The sequence below is a fragment of the Emys orbicularis genome, chromosome 10 (genome assembly GCF_028017835.1).
Source record: "Emys orbicularis isolate rEmyOrb1 chromosome 10, rEmyOrb1.hap1, whole genome shotgun sequence".
Classification (NCBI taxonomy): Eukaryota; Metazoa; Chordata; order Testudines; family Emydidae; genus Emys; species Emys orbicularis.
The window spans coordinates 64,199,109-64,216,948 of NC_088692.1; the positions used below are offsets into that span (position 1 = coordinate 64,199,109).

The window sequence follows — 17,840 nt, forward strand, 5'->3', positions numbered from 1 at the left end:
GACCCAAAAAAGGACTCTGTTTTTGTATTCTTTCTGTGTAAGATTGTAAACTCTTTTGAACAGGGATTATTGTCTTCTTCTGTGATTCCTACTGCACTGAGCACACTGGTGGTGCTTAACAGTTAAAAATAACAAGGAAGGGGAACCCACTGGAGGTGCTGTCTTTGAAAAAGTGTCATAAAACTTACTTGACCTGCCAACATGTGATCATTAAAGTTTCCATGGGACTTTTCATAAAAGTTGTTGTCAGCACAATGTTGTCTTGTGCTGACCAAGTTCCAACTCAGATAATTATATGCTGCCTCCCTAAACTCCCACTGATATTGTTATCTATTGGGCAAAATTCTCCACCTTCTTCCTTAAACTGCTGTGTAGTGTTCTTCTGCACTACACTGCATTCCACAGCAGAGAGGACTGCATTTTAGTGGCTGGCAAAGGGATTCTTATTCCTTACTTCTACATCCCTGACTGTCATTAGAGAGGTGCCATTAAATTAGTATGTGTAAAACGCTATTTACCCTTGGATGGAGAAGTACTATAGAAGTGCAGAAGTAAAATGGAAAACCAGTGTCTTCTCTTTGTCTTATTGAGAGTCTGGGAGCATTTCACTGACAAGTGAAATAATGTTCTCTGTGGCAAGTGTGACTGTCAATCAGGGACACCAAAATGAAAACTAAAGCAATGATGGGACACAAAGGTCAGGGAGGATGGTTGTTACAGGAAAGACAAAGAAGATCTTAATATAGAAACCATGAAAGGAAACCTTAATTCAATGCTTAAATATCATCACACCATGATTTACCAATGATCTGTGGCAAAACCAACCATCAAATCAGTAAGCATATGTACAGAGCTGCACATGTGACAGACATCTGCCTCTGGACTCCCATCAGATTACCCTGGCTATGTTCTAACCTGGTATGAAAGACATACAAGTGGTGTGCTAGTCATGCATACTGTAAGCAGGGGCGGCTCTATGTATTTTGTCGCCCCAAGCACGGCAGTCAGGCGGCTTTCGGCGGCATGCCTGCGGGAGGTCCGCCGGTCCCACGCCTTCGGCGGCATGCCTGCGGGAGGTCCGCCAGTCCCGCGCCTTTGGCGTACCTGCCGCCGAAATTGCGGGACCTCACGGCGACCGGCAGGCCACCCCCCCGCAGCTTGCCGCCCCGGCACGCGCTGGTGCCTGGAGCCGCCCCTGATTGTAAGAGCTCAGTACTCTACCTGCCAATCCACTTGGTATCTCCAAGAGTGGACACGTTTCTATTGATCTAGGATTGCTACAAAGATCCCTTCCTGTTTGCAGGGAAAACTGTTCCTTTTAGGGCTAGGACAAATTATAAACAACATTATTTGGTACAGGGAATGTGAGGCCAGGGATGCAACACGAAAACAAACAACCCTGTATGCACACTGATGCCTACGTAGCCCCATGTACAAGATACCAGTATTCCTTCCTCCTATATGTAAACTATTCCTACAATATTTACACATCTGCTTGATTCATTACATACAATAGAATGACTCTTTTCAGCAGCCTTTAATGTAAACTTCCTGTATCCTATCCTACAATGTAAATCTTTCCATGCTCTAATAATGCAAACAACACTTAAACAGGTCAACATAATTTCTCTTATATAAACTATGCTTTTCATAGTAGACGGTTGTGTATCCACCACATAGTTGTGAGACTAATAAATTGAGTCATATATAAGATAATAGTAGTCAAGATATGGAAATGACCCATTACAGCAGAGTCTATCCCCCTCGAAAGGCAAGTTATAGTCTCCTGATAGATGATCTGTCAAATATACCACAACTGGTCTTAGTCAAATGTTCTTTGCATCTGGTTTTTGCTTGCTAATCATTTGAGGAATAAAAATGCTTGTAACCATTGTGATAAACTGTTTTAGTTAAATAACAGAAAATCACTGAAAGTAAAAAGACAGAGCAGGAGGTGCCCTTAGAGCAATGAAAATGAATTGAGTTTCACTTTTGTACATCAGATTAAACTATCAGAGTCTATGCCAGGCAAGTAAAGAATAGCTATTTATAAACTACCTCTTAGCCACAGCAACCCAGTTATAGAGCGGTTTCCCAGACTGCTTTATTGTTGTACCAAACAGACTACTCATTCATTTCCTGTCATTTGCAATTACAGCCCCATAACTGAAATACAGTAAATTACTATGGAGTACCTTTGAAAGATGGTTCATTGGGGTTCAGCTGTCACAACAATTATTGTATAATAAAAAAAATGATTTTAAGAGTTCCAGTTCTCTCTCTCTTTTTTTTTTTTTTAAAAAAGACTAATTTACTTGAAGCAGCTCACTGTGAAGCAAATATCTCAATATGAGCATGCAGATAAAGGAAAATGACAAATTTGGTCAGCCAGACAAACTCAACAAGAGGTACTGCACTCTATAAATAAACTGATGTGTGTAAACATCTAAAAATCTCAGTTTTTAAACCATTCAAATAAATTGTACTTGTATCAGAAATAACAAATATACAATGCCTTTCACGTTTTCTATAAATGTCTTTTCCCCTCACACTAGACATAAAACAGAGCCTTCTTTCAAAAGCCTAATTTTATTTTCATTTTTCAGTATATTTTGGTCCAGTAATATCAAGATACCCACAATCACCTAGTACCAACAGGTATGTGGATCAGGTGAGTAGTTCAGAGCTAACCTGAGCATTTTTGATTGGGCCTGCAAAACTATTTTGCAATCCCTCCACTCCCTAAACATAACTGATTCCTGTCTACCTGTCTACTATGATCACAATACTATGCACAGGGCGGGTGGTACCATTTTGGGAAAGGTCAATGATATGTTTCATTTCGGAACTCCCAAACTTAATGGACGCATTTGACATAAAATGAAAGAAGTGGATATCTGAGACACCACCAGCCTCCTGCCGTAAGAACAAAATTCAAATTTTATGAAAACACTTAGAAAAAGCGTACAAAATCTCCCAGTTGCTTTGTAGTCTGACAAGCTTCTGGAAGGATCCCTCTGGAGAACAGCACCAGATTCACACTTCTCAGAAAGGCTCCTGGTCCTATCCAGAAAGACCACCTTATTATCATCTTTGGTGAGCAAGATGCATTTGACAATCTAAAGGCAACCCTCAGTGTTTCAGTCATGCCATTGGGTCTACCACACCTTTCTGTCATACACTCTCTTTCACAGTCTCCAGAGAAGCAAAATTAAGAAAGTGGTAAATAATTGTTTGACTTTGGGTCAGAATTTCATCTATTGTAAATCAGCATAGCTCCACAGAAATTAGTGAAGTTACACTGATATACACCAGCTGAGGATCCAGCTCAGGGGTGGCCAACCTGAGCCTGAGAAGGAGACGGAATTTACCAATGTACATTGCCAAAGAGCCACAGTAATAGGTCAGCACCTCCCGCCCACTGGCAGCCCCGCCGATCAGCGCCTCCCCCTCCCTCCCCACACCTCCGGATCAGCTGTTTCCTGGCACGCAGGAGGCTCCAGGACGGAGGGGGAGGAGCGAGGGCATGGCAGCTTCAGGGCCTGTGGCAGAGCCAGGGGTTGAGCAGTGAGCACCCCCCGGCACACTGGAAAGTTGGCGCCTGTAGCTCCAGCCCCGGATTCGGTGCCTATACAAGGAGCCGCATATTAACTTCTGAAGAGCCACATGTGGCTCCAGAGCCACAGGTTGGCCACCCCGATCTAGCTCAAAACGTTAACTATTTATTGTGCTGAGGTCAGTGCTGGATTTGAAAGCATATAATCCAAAAAGCCTGGCATAGGTTAATTTTTTCTCACAAAGATGCATTGTCACCATTAAGCTCACCTTTCTTGCTTCTTCTAGAGCCTCTCTTAGATTCTGAAGTTCTTTGTCATGTTGTTCTTTAAGTTTATCTATCTCCAGGTCATGGTTAGATACTTCTTCTTTCAACGCTCCTTTTAGAGCAGTCAGTTCCCGTTCTCTTTTTCTCAATATTTCTTCTTGTTGTTCTTTTGTCATGAATATTTCTTGCAGATCCTGCTTCATTTGCATCAGCTCCTAAAAATATTTAGAAAACCCTCAAATTAAAACACCTCTTTTTTATCTGGTTCTAGCAAATGGATATTGGAAAGCGCATAATCAGTTTCTATACAACTACGGTGTTTCAGTTACAGGATATGATATAAAATATCTTCTCCTTGGTTCAGTTGTGTCATCTCAACTGGCTCTGCTGCTTCTCTTGCAGGCCTTCCTAATGTTCACACAGAGCACAGTAAATCTCCTAGATGTTTGTTGATGGTTGGGTACTGCTCTCCAGATCTCTTTTCTACTCCTCCTGCATGTTTTTGTTCTTACATATTTTTGTTACGGCCACCTCCAAAGTAACATTTTCATTTATTAATCTACATGCATATTTAAGCAACGATGTGACAATGTGCTTTGCTGTGGTCAGCTTTGCTTTATAGTCTTGTATTAAAAGAAATGTGCTCTAGTAGATAGAGCTTAACTCTGTTCCTGGGTCAGCCCCAGACTCACTGTAACTTTGGATGAGTCACACTTACCTTTTTATTCCATTCTGTATCCCTCATTACTCCAGTCTGTAAAACTGGGATAAGACTCATCTGCATTGTAGGGGTGATCTGAGGCTTTAACCATTTTACAAATATGAATTAAGATCCTTCAATGAAGGTGCCACACTCATTCACTACAGCAGTGGTCTCCAAAGTGGGGTGCACAAGAGGATCCTTGGGGGTGCGTGGCAGGAGGAGCGCTTTTTTTTTTCTTTGTCCGAGCACCTATTTTTTTTTGCTTTGGCAAAAATGGTAGAGCCGGCGCGGCAGAGGGTGCATGCTCAAAATTTTTTTACTGATAGGGGTGCGCGATCAAAAAAGTTTGGAGACCACTGCACTACAGGGCTGAGGTGGGAGCCCAGACTGTAGGTGTTTCTCTGTTTTCTTTTCTATCAACGTAAAACTAGCTTATAAGCTGAATGCTAAAATCCTCAGAAAATAAAAGCCATGATGAAGGACATAATTGGCCTGAAAGATTACTGTGCTGTATCTGTCACACCACAGATTGCATGTGTGTTTTTCAAATCAGTTAAACGAAGGATATCTTTAGCTCCCAGGAGTTTTACTCAAGCCATTCTCTGCTCATCAGAGTCTTTTCTATTGAGAACTCTGGCAGATTTGTTTGGACGATTTTTAAAACTGCAACAAAATACTTTACATGAAAGTTACTATGTTTTCTTAGTCTGCTGTGTCTCAGTAGTGTACTTTCATGTCCTACAAAGAGAGCACTGACCACAAGTTGAAAGATAAACACCAAAGCAGTTCATATCTCATCCCAGAGTCCTCTATATAAAGGGGAAGCCAGTATCTACTAGCTGACAATCTTTAACATTAGATACTTGTTTCCACAACTCCCATTCAATGGGACATAGATACAACTGTTCAGGATATCCTCATGCACACTATTCTTGAGCTTTTTTTATTACTAACCTCTATCAAAACCTCTTTCTCTCCATCCACAGCATGCTTTGCATTATCCAATTCATCATGCATTTCAGAGAGCTGGTCTTCAAGGTCCCTGATTTCAGTCTGGTGTTGTTCCCGCTCCATCTTCACTTGAAAAAGTCTCATCAAGGGGGGAAAGAAATGTTTAGGTTTATAGTGGTGTTAAATTGTTTTTCAAGTACCATAAAACTCTGCTCCCACTCTCCCAGCCTGGGATGGGATCGAATGAGGCAATAATAGTGGAAGCTGTGCAGGGCATATTGGTCATCCCCCACACAAAGGAGGAGAATGAGACTTTGTCTTCACTCTAATGGTAAAAATGGGATATTCTCTTATGCAGCAAATATGCACATGTGGAATACTGAACTTTATTTTAGACTTAATGTTTTTCATTGATAACACTGTTGGCTGTAGTGCTCATGCATTTCTGTGTTTTAAAAAACCTACCTGTACTGGATGACCATGCAGTATAAGTACAACCCGCATTAAAACAAATATTAAATTTTTTTTTAAAATCTTAGTTTTGCCTCAAATACCCCCAGATGGTCAGTTTTGAGGTAGTAGTTTAAACACTTCAGGTAATAATAAAAGTAGCACTACTTGCTATTGTATTGGATTAGTGTCTTCTAAGCATAAACTTGGGGGGTGGGGGCAGAGGGTGGGAGGGAGTGATAGATAAATTTAATCTGCAGTATTTAATAGAGGAACAAACTCCACAAAGGTTTTCTACAAGAAACTCACTCCTCTAAGTTTTGCCTGAGTTCCTTCTCACTTTCTCCTAGACGCTTTTTTAAGGCATCTTTTTCTTGTACACTTTTGTCAAGTTGCTGTTGTAGATCTTTCAGAGTTGCTCTTGTAGCGTCTCTCTCTTCTTTGGCATTTTGCTGATTCTAAATTGTACACATTGAAAGTATTAAGCTGAGGTAAAATGCTAACAACAAAATTAAAGGCCTTGTTTTTAAAGGTATGAAAAGATTCACTTTCAATACTTCATTCTTTTTCAATTACAATATTAAACTACTTAGACTATGAAATCTCATAACAAGACCTGTATTGGAGAAGATAAGCATGGCTTCTGGTCTCTTATTAGAAATATGAAAAGGAAAGGCGTCTTAGTATTAGCCAGTCAGTCTCCACTACACGGATCGCTATCACAGACTTAAAGCACACTATAATCTATTACAACTAAATTGCCTCCATAGCCTCTTCAGTGCTTTTTAGCACTTAATCATTTCGAGTTCCAGATTGAAAACGAATGCTATACCTGTTTTATCAGTAACTACATGAATTAATACAGTATATCTCCTATGCCAAACATGTCTCACCATAGTTACAAAGATTTTTTTAAAGCTTTACTTTTGCAGCTATTTAAGAAAGTTTCACTTATGTAATTCTCCATCATGGCATCCAAGGGCTATGTGAAGCAAACAATGGGGAGAGATTATTTTTAGAAAAGCACACTCTTTAAAAAAAGAAGAATCTTCCATATAAGCAAAAGTGTAACTATATGATGCAAAATGATCACACTTGTCTGATATATTAAGCACTTATGCAAATTCCACTCACTAATATGAGAATATTAGTATGATTTACTGTATATTTACTGATATATAAATAATGATTATTTTTAAATGTAGGAATTATGAGAAACCCACAGAATCTTCTAAGTCTTGAGCTCATAACCCCAGCAATATTCTCTTCACATAAAACTTCCAAAATTCAAAGCCCCATATTACATAAGCACACAAAGCATTCACAGTCATTAGTTTAGGGACAGAATGTTTACTGGGAAGTTTAGCATAAATCTTACATAAAAGAAAATGTTAGCTTTATCAGGTTGATTGTCACTTGTTTAGAACATCACATTTGCAATACTACTTCTATTCTTTATAATGTAAGTAACAAAATATAATACCCTAATTTCTAGATCCAGCTTTTTCTGTAGCTCTGCAACCTTGCTCTTTAGCTCTGTTTTTTGATCCAGCAATGCTTTGACTTCAGTTGAAGAATTAGAAACCTACAAATAAACAGAGATGTTTAATCCTAAAAGTCCAAGATATTATTTTTTTGATTTCCTTTTAAAACTTAAATTAAATCACTGACAGAACTAATAAAAAACATAGTGATAATTTGTTTTTTATAATTAGCCAGAACTATGAAAGTTACCATGGGACAGTTTTAATATGGTTTGAGATAGGATGTAATTCTTGTTCAACTTCTTGCAGCTTGCTCAAGGCATATTTCCAGTAGCATTGAAAACATCTCAAAAGAACCATGTGTGTGTTGTATAGCTCTAAAAAACTAAAACCCAATGAACAGCAATTGAATAAACCACTAATACTTCAGGCAAAATTCCACTCTCAGATTACTTCGTGCACCTTTGACAGACATCAATGGGAGTTGAGTATATGGCTCTGAGGGCAGATTTTGGACAGATACTTTTTATAATTCATAGATTCTAGGACTGGAAGGGACCTCGAGAGGTCATCGAGTCCAGTCCCCTGCCCGCATGGCAGGACCAAATACTGTCTAGTATTCACTTGTGTTTTATATTTTCAATCTCATTCCCTATAATCTAAAATAAAATAAATTGATAAGGTACTTCAAATTCAGTCCTCTGATCAATAACATGGTAGCAAATAGGCTTTTTTCAGGTTTCTTTTAGAATTAAAAAAACACAACTGATATCTTGGCAGGTAATAGTAACATTTATTTTTTGAATATGCAAACTGTCAAATTATGTTACGGCACTATTGCTTTTAAACAACATCCTAGACAAATTCTATATTTAAAACACACAGCAGAAACAGCAATTCATGCCATTGTAATGAGAGGACATTCAACATTCTTTTCAACAGCAATAAACAACAATCTTTCCTTTAACACAATCACCTTTCAATGCATATGAGACATCAGCAGGAATTACTTTTAAGAGTTCACACAAGTCTCCTCTCTCTCTTCCACCATATAGCCACAACCACTGGAAAATACTTTCAGTATATCACAAACACCCACCCACAGCAGGGCCGGATTAACCTTTTAAACATATTTGTGGGCCCCCATGTAGGCAATGGAGCATGGCGTGGGGACGTTAGTCCCCAGAGCGAGGGGCTGGCCAGAGGCAATGGGCATGGCATGGACACTATTTACAAACCGGCAGTTGCCAGACACACAGTGGCCCCCCTTCCCCTCGGGGGCGGGCCCATGCTGCGCCACACAGCACCCACGGCCAACACCGGTACACCCCCCCCCACGATTCCCTATGGCCAGAGCCCCCCTGGATCCACTATGCCGAATACCTCCCCCAACCTCCCCACAAATGCACAGCATCCTGCACAACACCACCCTTGCCCAGCGCCCCTCTGCCCACAGCCCTACCACCAGGGCCATCCTTAGGATTTATGGGGCCCTATGCAGTATTATTAAACTGGTGCCCCTATGCCCGACTTGGGGCACAGCCACCACCCCCGCCCGCAGACCCCCAGAAGAATCCCCACCCAATGCTAACACACACTGAGCTTCGTACGCAGCAGACACCGCGGCAGCCTGGGCTCACAGCCCGGGGGGAGGGACGAGGCACCTGCCCCACCCAGGCTCCCTCAGGACCCACTTGCCTGGAGGGGCCCCAGCCAAGCCCCACATTGTCATTCCCCACCACCTGGCTGAGACTGGCCAGGCTTCTGCACCAGTCCCAGGCGGCTCAGCTCCGGGGAGACAGGTGGGGCCCCACAGATGGTGGGAAGCAGAGACTGCCCGGAGCCGGAGGCGCACTGGTAGGGCTACCATATGTCCAGATTTCCCCGGACATGTCCGGCTTTTCGGTCTATAAATAGCCGTCCGGGGGGGATTTTTAAAAATCTAAAAATGTCCGGGATTTCCCCCGGTCGGCTATTTATAGATAGAAAAGCTGCGGCCAAGCGCCGCTGGGCACCCAAAGCCCCTTCCCGGCTCCCCCCATCCCCTGCAGCCTTACCACGCTGTCCGGCCCGCAGCTGTCTTCCCCCTCCTCCTCTCCCCTGAACGCTCCTCCCCCCTGCTCCTCCCCCTCCCCTGCTTCCCGCGAATCAGATCTTCGCGGGAAGTCTGAAGAAGCAGGGGCAGGTGGGAGGCAGCAGCAGGTAAGCTGAGGCGGGGGGGCGCGAGGAGGAGAGCTCCGGGGAGGCGTGGCCCTGGCCGAGCGGCTCCCTCCGGTCCGGGCCGAGCGGCGCCCGGCTGCCCCAGTGGCTCCGGCCCAGCTCGGGCCCCAGCACCCCCAGCCCGGACCCGGCCCGGCTCAGGCCCCAGCAGCGCCGGCCCGGCTCGGGCCCCAACAGCGCAGGCCCGGACCCGGCCCGGCTCGGGCCCCAGCAGCGCCGGCCCGGCTCGGGCCCCAGCAGCGCCGGCCGAGCACCTCCGGCCCGGCCCCAAGCCCCGCAACCCCGGCCGGAGCGCAGCCCGATTCCTGGGCTCTTTAAAGCCGGCCCTGGTCAGGGGACAGGGAGGGGGGGTTGGATGGGTCGGGAGTTTGGGGGGGGGCTGTCAGGGGTGCAAGGGTGTGGAGAGGGGTTGGGACAGTCAGGGACAGGGAGCAGGGGGGGTTAGATGGGTTTGGGGTTCTGGGGGGGCTGTCAGGGGGCAGGGGTGTGGAGAGGGGTCGAGGCAGGCAGGTAGCAGAGGGGGTTGGATGGGTCAGGAGTTCTGGGGGTCCTGTCGGGGGCGGGGAGCAGTTGGATAGGGCATGGGAGTCCCCGGAGGTCTGTCTGGGGGCGGGGGTGTGAATATGGGGTGGGGGTGTGAATATGGGGTGGGGCAGTCAGGGGACAGGTAGGGTCGTAGGGTGTTCTCAGGAGGGGGCAGTCAGGGGACAAGAAGCAGGGCAGCTTAGATAAGCGGTGGGGTCCTAGGGGGGCAGTTAGTGGCAGGGGTCCCAGGAGGGGGCAGTCAGGGGACAAGGAGCGGGGGGGGGTTGGGAGTTCTGAGGGGGGGGCAATCAGGGGGTGGGAAGTGGGAGGGAGTGGATGGGGGTGGGGCAGGGGCAGGGCTAGAGCAGGGCTCCTCCCCCCCCCCCCCCCCAGTGTCCTCTTTTTTGCTTGTGGAAATATGGTAACCCTATGCACTGGGGTCCAGACAGGGGGCAGAGAGGAACAGGGGGGTGGGGCCACGGGGTAGAGAGGAGCCCTCGGCCTGAGGAGCAAGTGATTGGCAGTGTGGAGCCAGCAGGCTGGCGGGGTCTCGGGATGCTGTGCAAGCGGAGCAGGCCAGGGCCCCTTCTGAGCATGGGCCACTGGCGCCATTGTAAACCCGGCACTGACCCACAGTGGTATTGACAACATAACCTTCAGACAGTAGTGAGGTATCCTAATGTTACTAGGGTTGCCAACCCTCCCGGTTTCACCGGGAGTCTCCCGGAATCACGCCCTATATCCCAGAGGCTACTGCACTGCAAATTCAGAGGCACCACGGAGCTAAGGCAGGCTCCCTGCATGCCCTGGCTCCGCACCGCTACCAAAAGTGGCTGGCATGTTCCTGCAGTCCCAGGGGAGGGGGGCAGGCAGCTCCACACACTGCCCCCGCCCCCAGTGCCGACTGCAGCTCCCAGTGACCGGGAACTGTGGCTAATGGGAGCTGTGGGGACAGCGCTTGTGGGCGCTGGCAGCACGTGGAGCCGCCTGACCCCCTCCCTGGGGCCGCAGTGACGTGCCAGCCGCTTCTGGGAGTGGCGTGGGGCCAGGGCAGGCAGGGAGCCTGCCTTAGCCCTGCTGCATCGCTGCCCGAGGTAAGCACCTCCCAGCCCGAGCCTGCACCCCTCATCCCCTCCCGCACCCCAACCTCCAGCCCGGAGCCCCCTCCCCACACCCAAACTTCCTCCCAGAGCCCGCACCCCTCGCCCCCTCCCACACCCCAATCCCCTGCCCCAACCCTGAGCCCCCTCCATCACCCAAACTCCCTCTCAGAGCTTGAACCCCGCACCCCCTCCTGCACCCCAACCCTCTGCCCCAGGCTCAGCCCGGAGCCCCCTCCAACACTCTGAAACCCTTGGTCCCACCCCCCAGCCCAGAGTCCACACCCCCTCCTCTACCCCAACCCCCTGCCCCAGCCTGGTGAAAGTGAGTGAGGGTCGGGAAAGCGAGTGATGGGGGAGGGGGGGAGGGAGAAGAGATGGAGTGAGTGGGGTGTGGCCTCAGAGAAGAGGTGGGGCAGGGCCTCAGGGAAGGAGCAGGGCAAGGGTGTTTGGGTTTGTGTGATTAGACAGTCGGCAACCCTAGTTACTCCTTAATTTGGGTCTCCGACACACAACTGCAAAATGTACTTAGGGATGTCCTACATGGCAGATTCCTCTACTCTTACATTTAAAAATGTATGTAAACTTTCACAGAGACCCCAGTCCAGCAAATTACTTAAGCACGTGCTTAACCTTAAGCACAAGTAGTCCCACTGAAGTCAATGAAGCTATTCACATGCTTAAAGTGCTTTGCTGGATCAGGGCCACAGTATACAAATCCAGCTTGTAGCTTTTTTTGCATCTTTTCAAACTCATCTACTGTGTGTATTACGCACACCCTAGTCTCCTTTTACAAACCATGTAAACGGTTTTAGACAATGATACGCAGTTCTGTACTTTACTATTTTATAGCTATGAAACACACAAACAAAAGTGATTTGATTATTTACTTGTGCACTTCCAGCAGCTCTTGACTTTAAAGTCTGGATCTTCTCAAAAACCAAGTTGACCTTCCTCTTTGTGGCATCATCATTATCAGTGCTTCTGAAACATGGACACAATGTAAGTAAACAATGCAATGATTTAGGACACCAACTATTTTGCTCTGGCTGGAATAAACCTCAAGCATGCAAATTATAATAAAATCAATTAGGAGCAAATTAAAAATAAATTTTAAACTACTATTCCACGAAGACTTTAAATAAATTATTAAAAAATTTTAATTGCAAATATTTTCTGGAAAATTACTTGACTCTTTTATTACAATTCTGAGCTGAAGGCCAGTATAGCAATGATGGGTGTTCTGCACATAAGTTATTGAACAAGCTGCCTGAAACTTTTAACACAATAAAGTTTAGGTCCCTCATAGTCCTGCCTGCTATGTCCCAATTGTCACAACACCCTCATTCTGTGATATCACAGCTACCAGAAACTCTGCTAAATCAATAGCCTAAGAGGCTTGAGGGGTGGAGTGCATAGAAATGTTAAGTATATTGTGTGGGTTAGAAATTCTCTGTCCCCCCGCCCTTTTTTTTTTAATTGGTTACTTTCAGAATATACAACATCAAAAAAAATGTGACAATCTTTCACCTGGAGAAGGCACTTGATGCAAAGGACAAGGGGAACTTACCTCAGACTTTTAGGTGTACAGTCCACTTTTTATACACCAATTTAGAAATAGTTTCTGTGCTGCTCAATTCATGTGTTGTGCTTTTAAATGTTTTCTGAACTTTGACACCACAGGAGATACACTTGGTGTTTTTTTTAAATTAACCAACCCACAAATTTATTTTTAATTTTTTAAAAAGTATATTTAATCTGATCCTGAACAATATACAGCATACAAGTTCTGATTAGATGGGAATTTTCAGATCCTTTGTGACAGACCCAGACCAGTGGGGTACAGGAGTCTGGTAGAGGGCAAATATACTGGTCACTGGATGAGTAGTTTTCTGTTCCCTGAGTGACCAGAGAAGGGGCTGCACTAGAGTAATCAGGAACCTGCTAGAACCAGTTAAGGCAGGCAGGCTAATTAGAACACCTGGAGCCAATTAAGAAGAAGCTGCTAGAATCAATTAAGGCAGGCTAATCAGGGCACCTGGGTTTTAAAAGGAGCTCACTTCAGTTTGTGGTGTGAGTGTGAGGAGCTGGGAGCAAGAGGCGCGAGGAGCTGGGAGTGAGAGGGTGTGTTGCTGGAGGACTGAGGAGCACAAGCGTTATCAGACACCAGGAGGAAGGTCCTGTGGTGAGAATAAGGAAGGTGTTTGGAGGAGGCCATGGGGAAGTAGCCCAGGGAGTTGTAGCTGTCATGCAGCTGTTACAGGAGGCACTATAGACAGCTGCAGTCCACAGGGCCCTGGGCTGGAACCCGGAGTAGAGGGCGGGTCTGGGTTCCCCCCAAACCTCCCAATTGACCTGGACTGTGGGTTCTTCCAGAGGGGAAGGTCTCTGGGCTGTTCCCCAACCCACATGGTGAATCTCTGAGGCAAGAAAATCCGCCAATAAGCGCAGGACCCACCAAGATAGAGGAGGAACTTTATCACACCTTCAAGGACATTGCTGAGCTTCAGAATAGTGAAGTAGTATAATTTTTAATTAATCTATCCTTTTTGGTTTACAGTTTAATTTTAACAATAGTGTACTTAATTTATAACTTCTTTAAGAAAGAAGGATACATCATCCATCCATCCAATACAAGGTAGTGTTTTACTAAGACAGTGGTCCCAGTAGCAACTAACTCTGCATAACAAATCAAAGACGTCTGCATTGGATACGTATAGAACTATATTTACAGAAATTTTAAAAGTTGTTTTTAAATAAATATCTTTTTGTTATATATTCATATTAAGGGTGAAGTCTCCACGGTAATTTTTCAGCTACCATATGCTGCTATTTAATTGTTCTCTGTGCATCACGATATTTTATGTTGAATATAAAACACATAGGAACAGACTGCTATGGGGATTAGGAATCTGAAAAACATCCAGAAGATTACAGGTACATACTTCAAACAACCAAATAACCTCTCCCAAAAAATTAAATAAAGATCGTCAAGCTGGTACAATCTCCAATTTCTACTATAAAAGTTAATGAAGTTTACTAACCCTTCCTTAAGGTAATTGTAAAGGATCTGCTTAGCTGTCTCCTCATTTGTTTGTTGCGTAAGGTCTTGCTGGCCCTTTAACAGATCAGGAGTTGCCTAAAAACACAAGGCTGGATATCAAAATACAGACTCTTTCAATGATTTGCTTCCCACTTTTGCTTCAGCTTTGAAATTCTCCATTCTATATATAGTAGAACCTCAGAGTTACAACATCTCAGGAACAGAAGTTGTTCATAACTCTGAAATGTTCGTAACTCTGAACAAAACGTTATGGTTCTTTCAAAAGTTTACAACTGAACACTGGATTTAAAACAGCTTTGAAACTTTACTATGCAGAATAAAAATGCTGCCTTTAACCATCTTCATTTAAATGAAACAAGCACAGAAACAGTTTCCATATCTTCTGAAACCTTTTAAAAAAAACAAACTACTTTCTCTTTATATTTTAGAAGTTTACGTCTAACACAGTACTGTACAGCAGTGCTTCTCAAAGCCGGTCCGCCGCTTGTTCAGGGAAAGCCCCTGGCAGTCCAGGCCGGTTTGTTTACCTGCTGTGTCCGCAGGTTTGGCCGATCGCGGCTCCCACTGGCCGCGGTTCGCCGCTCCAGACCAATGGGGGCTGCGGGAAGGGCGGCCAGCACATCCCTTGGCCTGCACCGCTTCCTGCAGCCCCCATTGACCTGGAGCAGCGAACCACGGCCAGTGGGAGCCGCGATCAGCCGAACCTGCGGACGCAGGTAAACAAACCGGCCCGGACCGCTAGGGGCTTTCCCTGAACAAGCGGCAGCCTGACTTTGAGAAGCTTTTTTTTTTTTTGGGTCACTGCTGCTGATTATATACTTCTGGTTCCAAATGATGTGTGTGGCTGACTGGTCAGTTTGTAACTCTGATATTCTACTGTAGCAATTTTACCAGAGAAGAAGTTCATTGAGGGTATGAGCCAATGCTCACTGAAGTCAATGGGAGTTTTCCCATTGACTTCAGTGGGTTTCAGATCAGTCCTTATAAGTGAAAGATACAGTGTGCTTGTTCTTACTCTGATAGTCGTAAAAAATGTCACTGATCTTACTATAAATCTTACTACTTAAAATTACCAAGTACTTCTTTGGGGCCATTGAGAGAAACAAGCGTACTACAATTCAGCAGACAGGAGAGACACCTGTTTAAAAATATGCACATTTGGACCTTTTCCTTAATGTTGTTATTTGCTGCAGTGAGTATGTTTTAGGCATCAATAACACATTTCTTTTACAATAACACTCCTAATTCCCACCCTTCTCCCTCCTCCAAACAGGAATGTGACTCTGTTCCTTAAACTTGGCTTTCTACAGCCTCACCCAGAGAATAACTATTTACATTTACTGTTATTGAAACCCATCCTGCAGCTCTTCCTGAGGTCAAACTTCCACTAAACACCATGGGAGTTTGGTCTAACGATAAACTGCAGGATTTGACCCATAAAAAATGTGCATTTTATACAGTGTACACCAGACAGCTTTGACTTACACAGTGCAGGTAACTTAAGAGACAACATGTTTCATATTGAAAAGTTACCTGTGTATTTGGGGCAGAAGAAAATGTTTTTACTAAGATCTTCTTTGTTCCTGGGTCGGGCGGGATTGTAATTCGATTTGGCACCAAGAGAGTAGAAGTTACTGTTTTAACTTCCTCTTTTTTATTCTGTACTGGAAGTGTGGATGACCTAAACATCAAACTCGCTCCATTAACTTTATTTTCTTTATGATATTGCAATGAATTGTAATGGTTGTTCTGAATGTCTTGAGCAGTCGGTTGCAGTTTGCTGACAGTTTGAGCAGCAACTTGTGTATCAGGGGAAGGCAACTTTTGTTCAAGAGATAATTGTTTCTGAAGGCAAATTTTTGATGGCCTTAGCAAGTGCTCAGTTGATTTACCCAAATTTTTACTAAACTCATCTAAGTAATCTGAATTCACCTCCAGGCCTAAAGACAGTACACTGTCAACACTTCTTGATCTTTTACGATCATCTGGGTGAATTCTGTTCCTTTTTCCTGATCTACCTCTTCTCTGTGGACCAATTTTCCTATCAAACTTTTCAATTAGTTGATCAACTGCAGGAATTGAGCCAGTGTCAATATCACGGCCTGTTCCAGGCAAAAATGGGATATACCTTCTGTTTTCATGTCGATTAACATTGTCTGCATAGATAGCATATTCTTGGTCATCAAGTAAAAACTTATACAAGGAATTTGCAGAAGTTGGAGTGGTTGATGAAGATGATGATCTTCGTGACCCATCCAATACTGATCCAGCTGAATCTTGTCTGCCGAAAGAAAGAACATCTGGTCTACTTTTCCTTGTTTCTGGTTGGCCAGTTGGGCTAACATGTGGGGATCCTCCACTAGATGAAAGGGACTCGAATACATGCACTTCATTTGGAGTGCTAGTAACACTGGGGCACTTGGACACATGCTTATTTTGGTCTTCCACTGCTATGGACCTGTTCAAATGAATTGTTTTCACATTTGATTTGGCTGACTCCACAAGCTGTGGGGTTTTCTGTAGGGTCACTACTTTAGATGAAGTCGTCCAAGGCTTTGTTTCAATCTTGCCTTCAGCTGCAAGAGATTTAGACTTATTGCACACAGAAGATTGGTAGCTATCCAAGTTCAAGTTATTTTTTTCTGGATCATAAGGCTGTAAAAGCTCAGGATGCCTTTGAAAGTTCAACAAATTGGAGGGTTTTAATGTTCCATATTTAGAATCTGAGACTCCATTCTCTCCTTCATTGATATTGGTTTGCTTTAGGCTTTTAAACATACTGGGCTGTGTGGACTGTGTTCCAGGAAACTTTATTTCTTCACTATTTTTCTCCCCCAATTTAAGAGCAGTATTGGAGTTTGGAGCTGACCTATTAATTGTCTGAGATGCAACCTGCAGCCCATTTTCAGATAAAGATGGGTTTTCTGACAAACACCCCTCTGTGTTGTTTAGCACTATGTAGGGATGACCATCAATTCCTTGGACCCTAATACTGACACCATAAGATCCAGGCTTGGAGTGTTGTGTATTTCTAGCTTTGTGTGTCTCATCATTTGCAAGCTTGAGATGAACTCCACAGTCCCGTTGCACATGCTTGAAACCAGCACAATATGGCTCCATGATTAACACAGGTTTTCAGCTATGAAAAAAGGACATACAGATAAGATTTAATTTTGATTAAGTTTGGTTATTTAATTAGAGAAAACGTATGTGACGTTGCACTCTATGATTTTATGAAAATATACTAATGAGTGTGACTATAATGTAACTGGAATATGCTTCATGCAAAAGGTCTCTTGTAAGGTATCATTACAAAGCTTATAATCTACTGAGAGTGTTCATCCTATTTGTATGAATGTATCATTCTTGTATCTGAAACTAGAAATATGGAATATAACTCCGAGGGCCTATTGTAATTATGCAAAGTGTGGGCCATTAATGGTGGTTTGGAATCTTGATGGCTCCCATTAACCAGGACAATTGTCTGTAGATGGCTCTGTTTTACTTGTAAGTCTTCCTG

At 44.3% G+C, this 17,840-nt stretch overlaps 1 protein-coding gene across 1 annotated transcript in view; it reads right to left on the minus strand.

Annotated features, from left to right (window-relative positions):
- The window catches only part of CGNL1 (cingulin like 1), a 77,676-nt gene extending 60,236 nt beyond the window's left edge, over positions 1 to 17,440 (minus strand). Inside the window, exons 1-7 of the mRNA XM_065412298.1 lie at positions 15,854 to 17,440; positions 14,301 to 14,395; positions 12,147 to 12,240; positions 7,411 to 7,512; positions 6,237 to 6,385; positions 5,481 to 5,616; positions 3,826 to 4,038 (exon numbers count right to left, since the gene is read on the minus strand). Of these exons, the coding sequence (XP_065268370.1) occupies positions 3,826 to 4,038; positions 5,481 to 5,616; positions 6,237 to 6,385; positions 7,411 to 7,512; positions 12,147 to 12,240; positions 14,301 to 14,395; positions 15,854 to 17,440 (2,376 nt within the window). The remainder of the gene's footprint in view (positions 1 to 3,825; positions 4,039 to 5,480; positions 5,617 to 6,236; positions 6,386 to 7,410; positions 7,513 to 12,146; positions 12,241 to 14,300; positions 14,396 to 15,853) is intronic.
- Between the last annotated feature and the right edge of the window lie 400 nt (positions 17,441 to 17,840).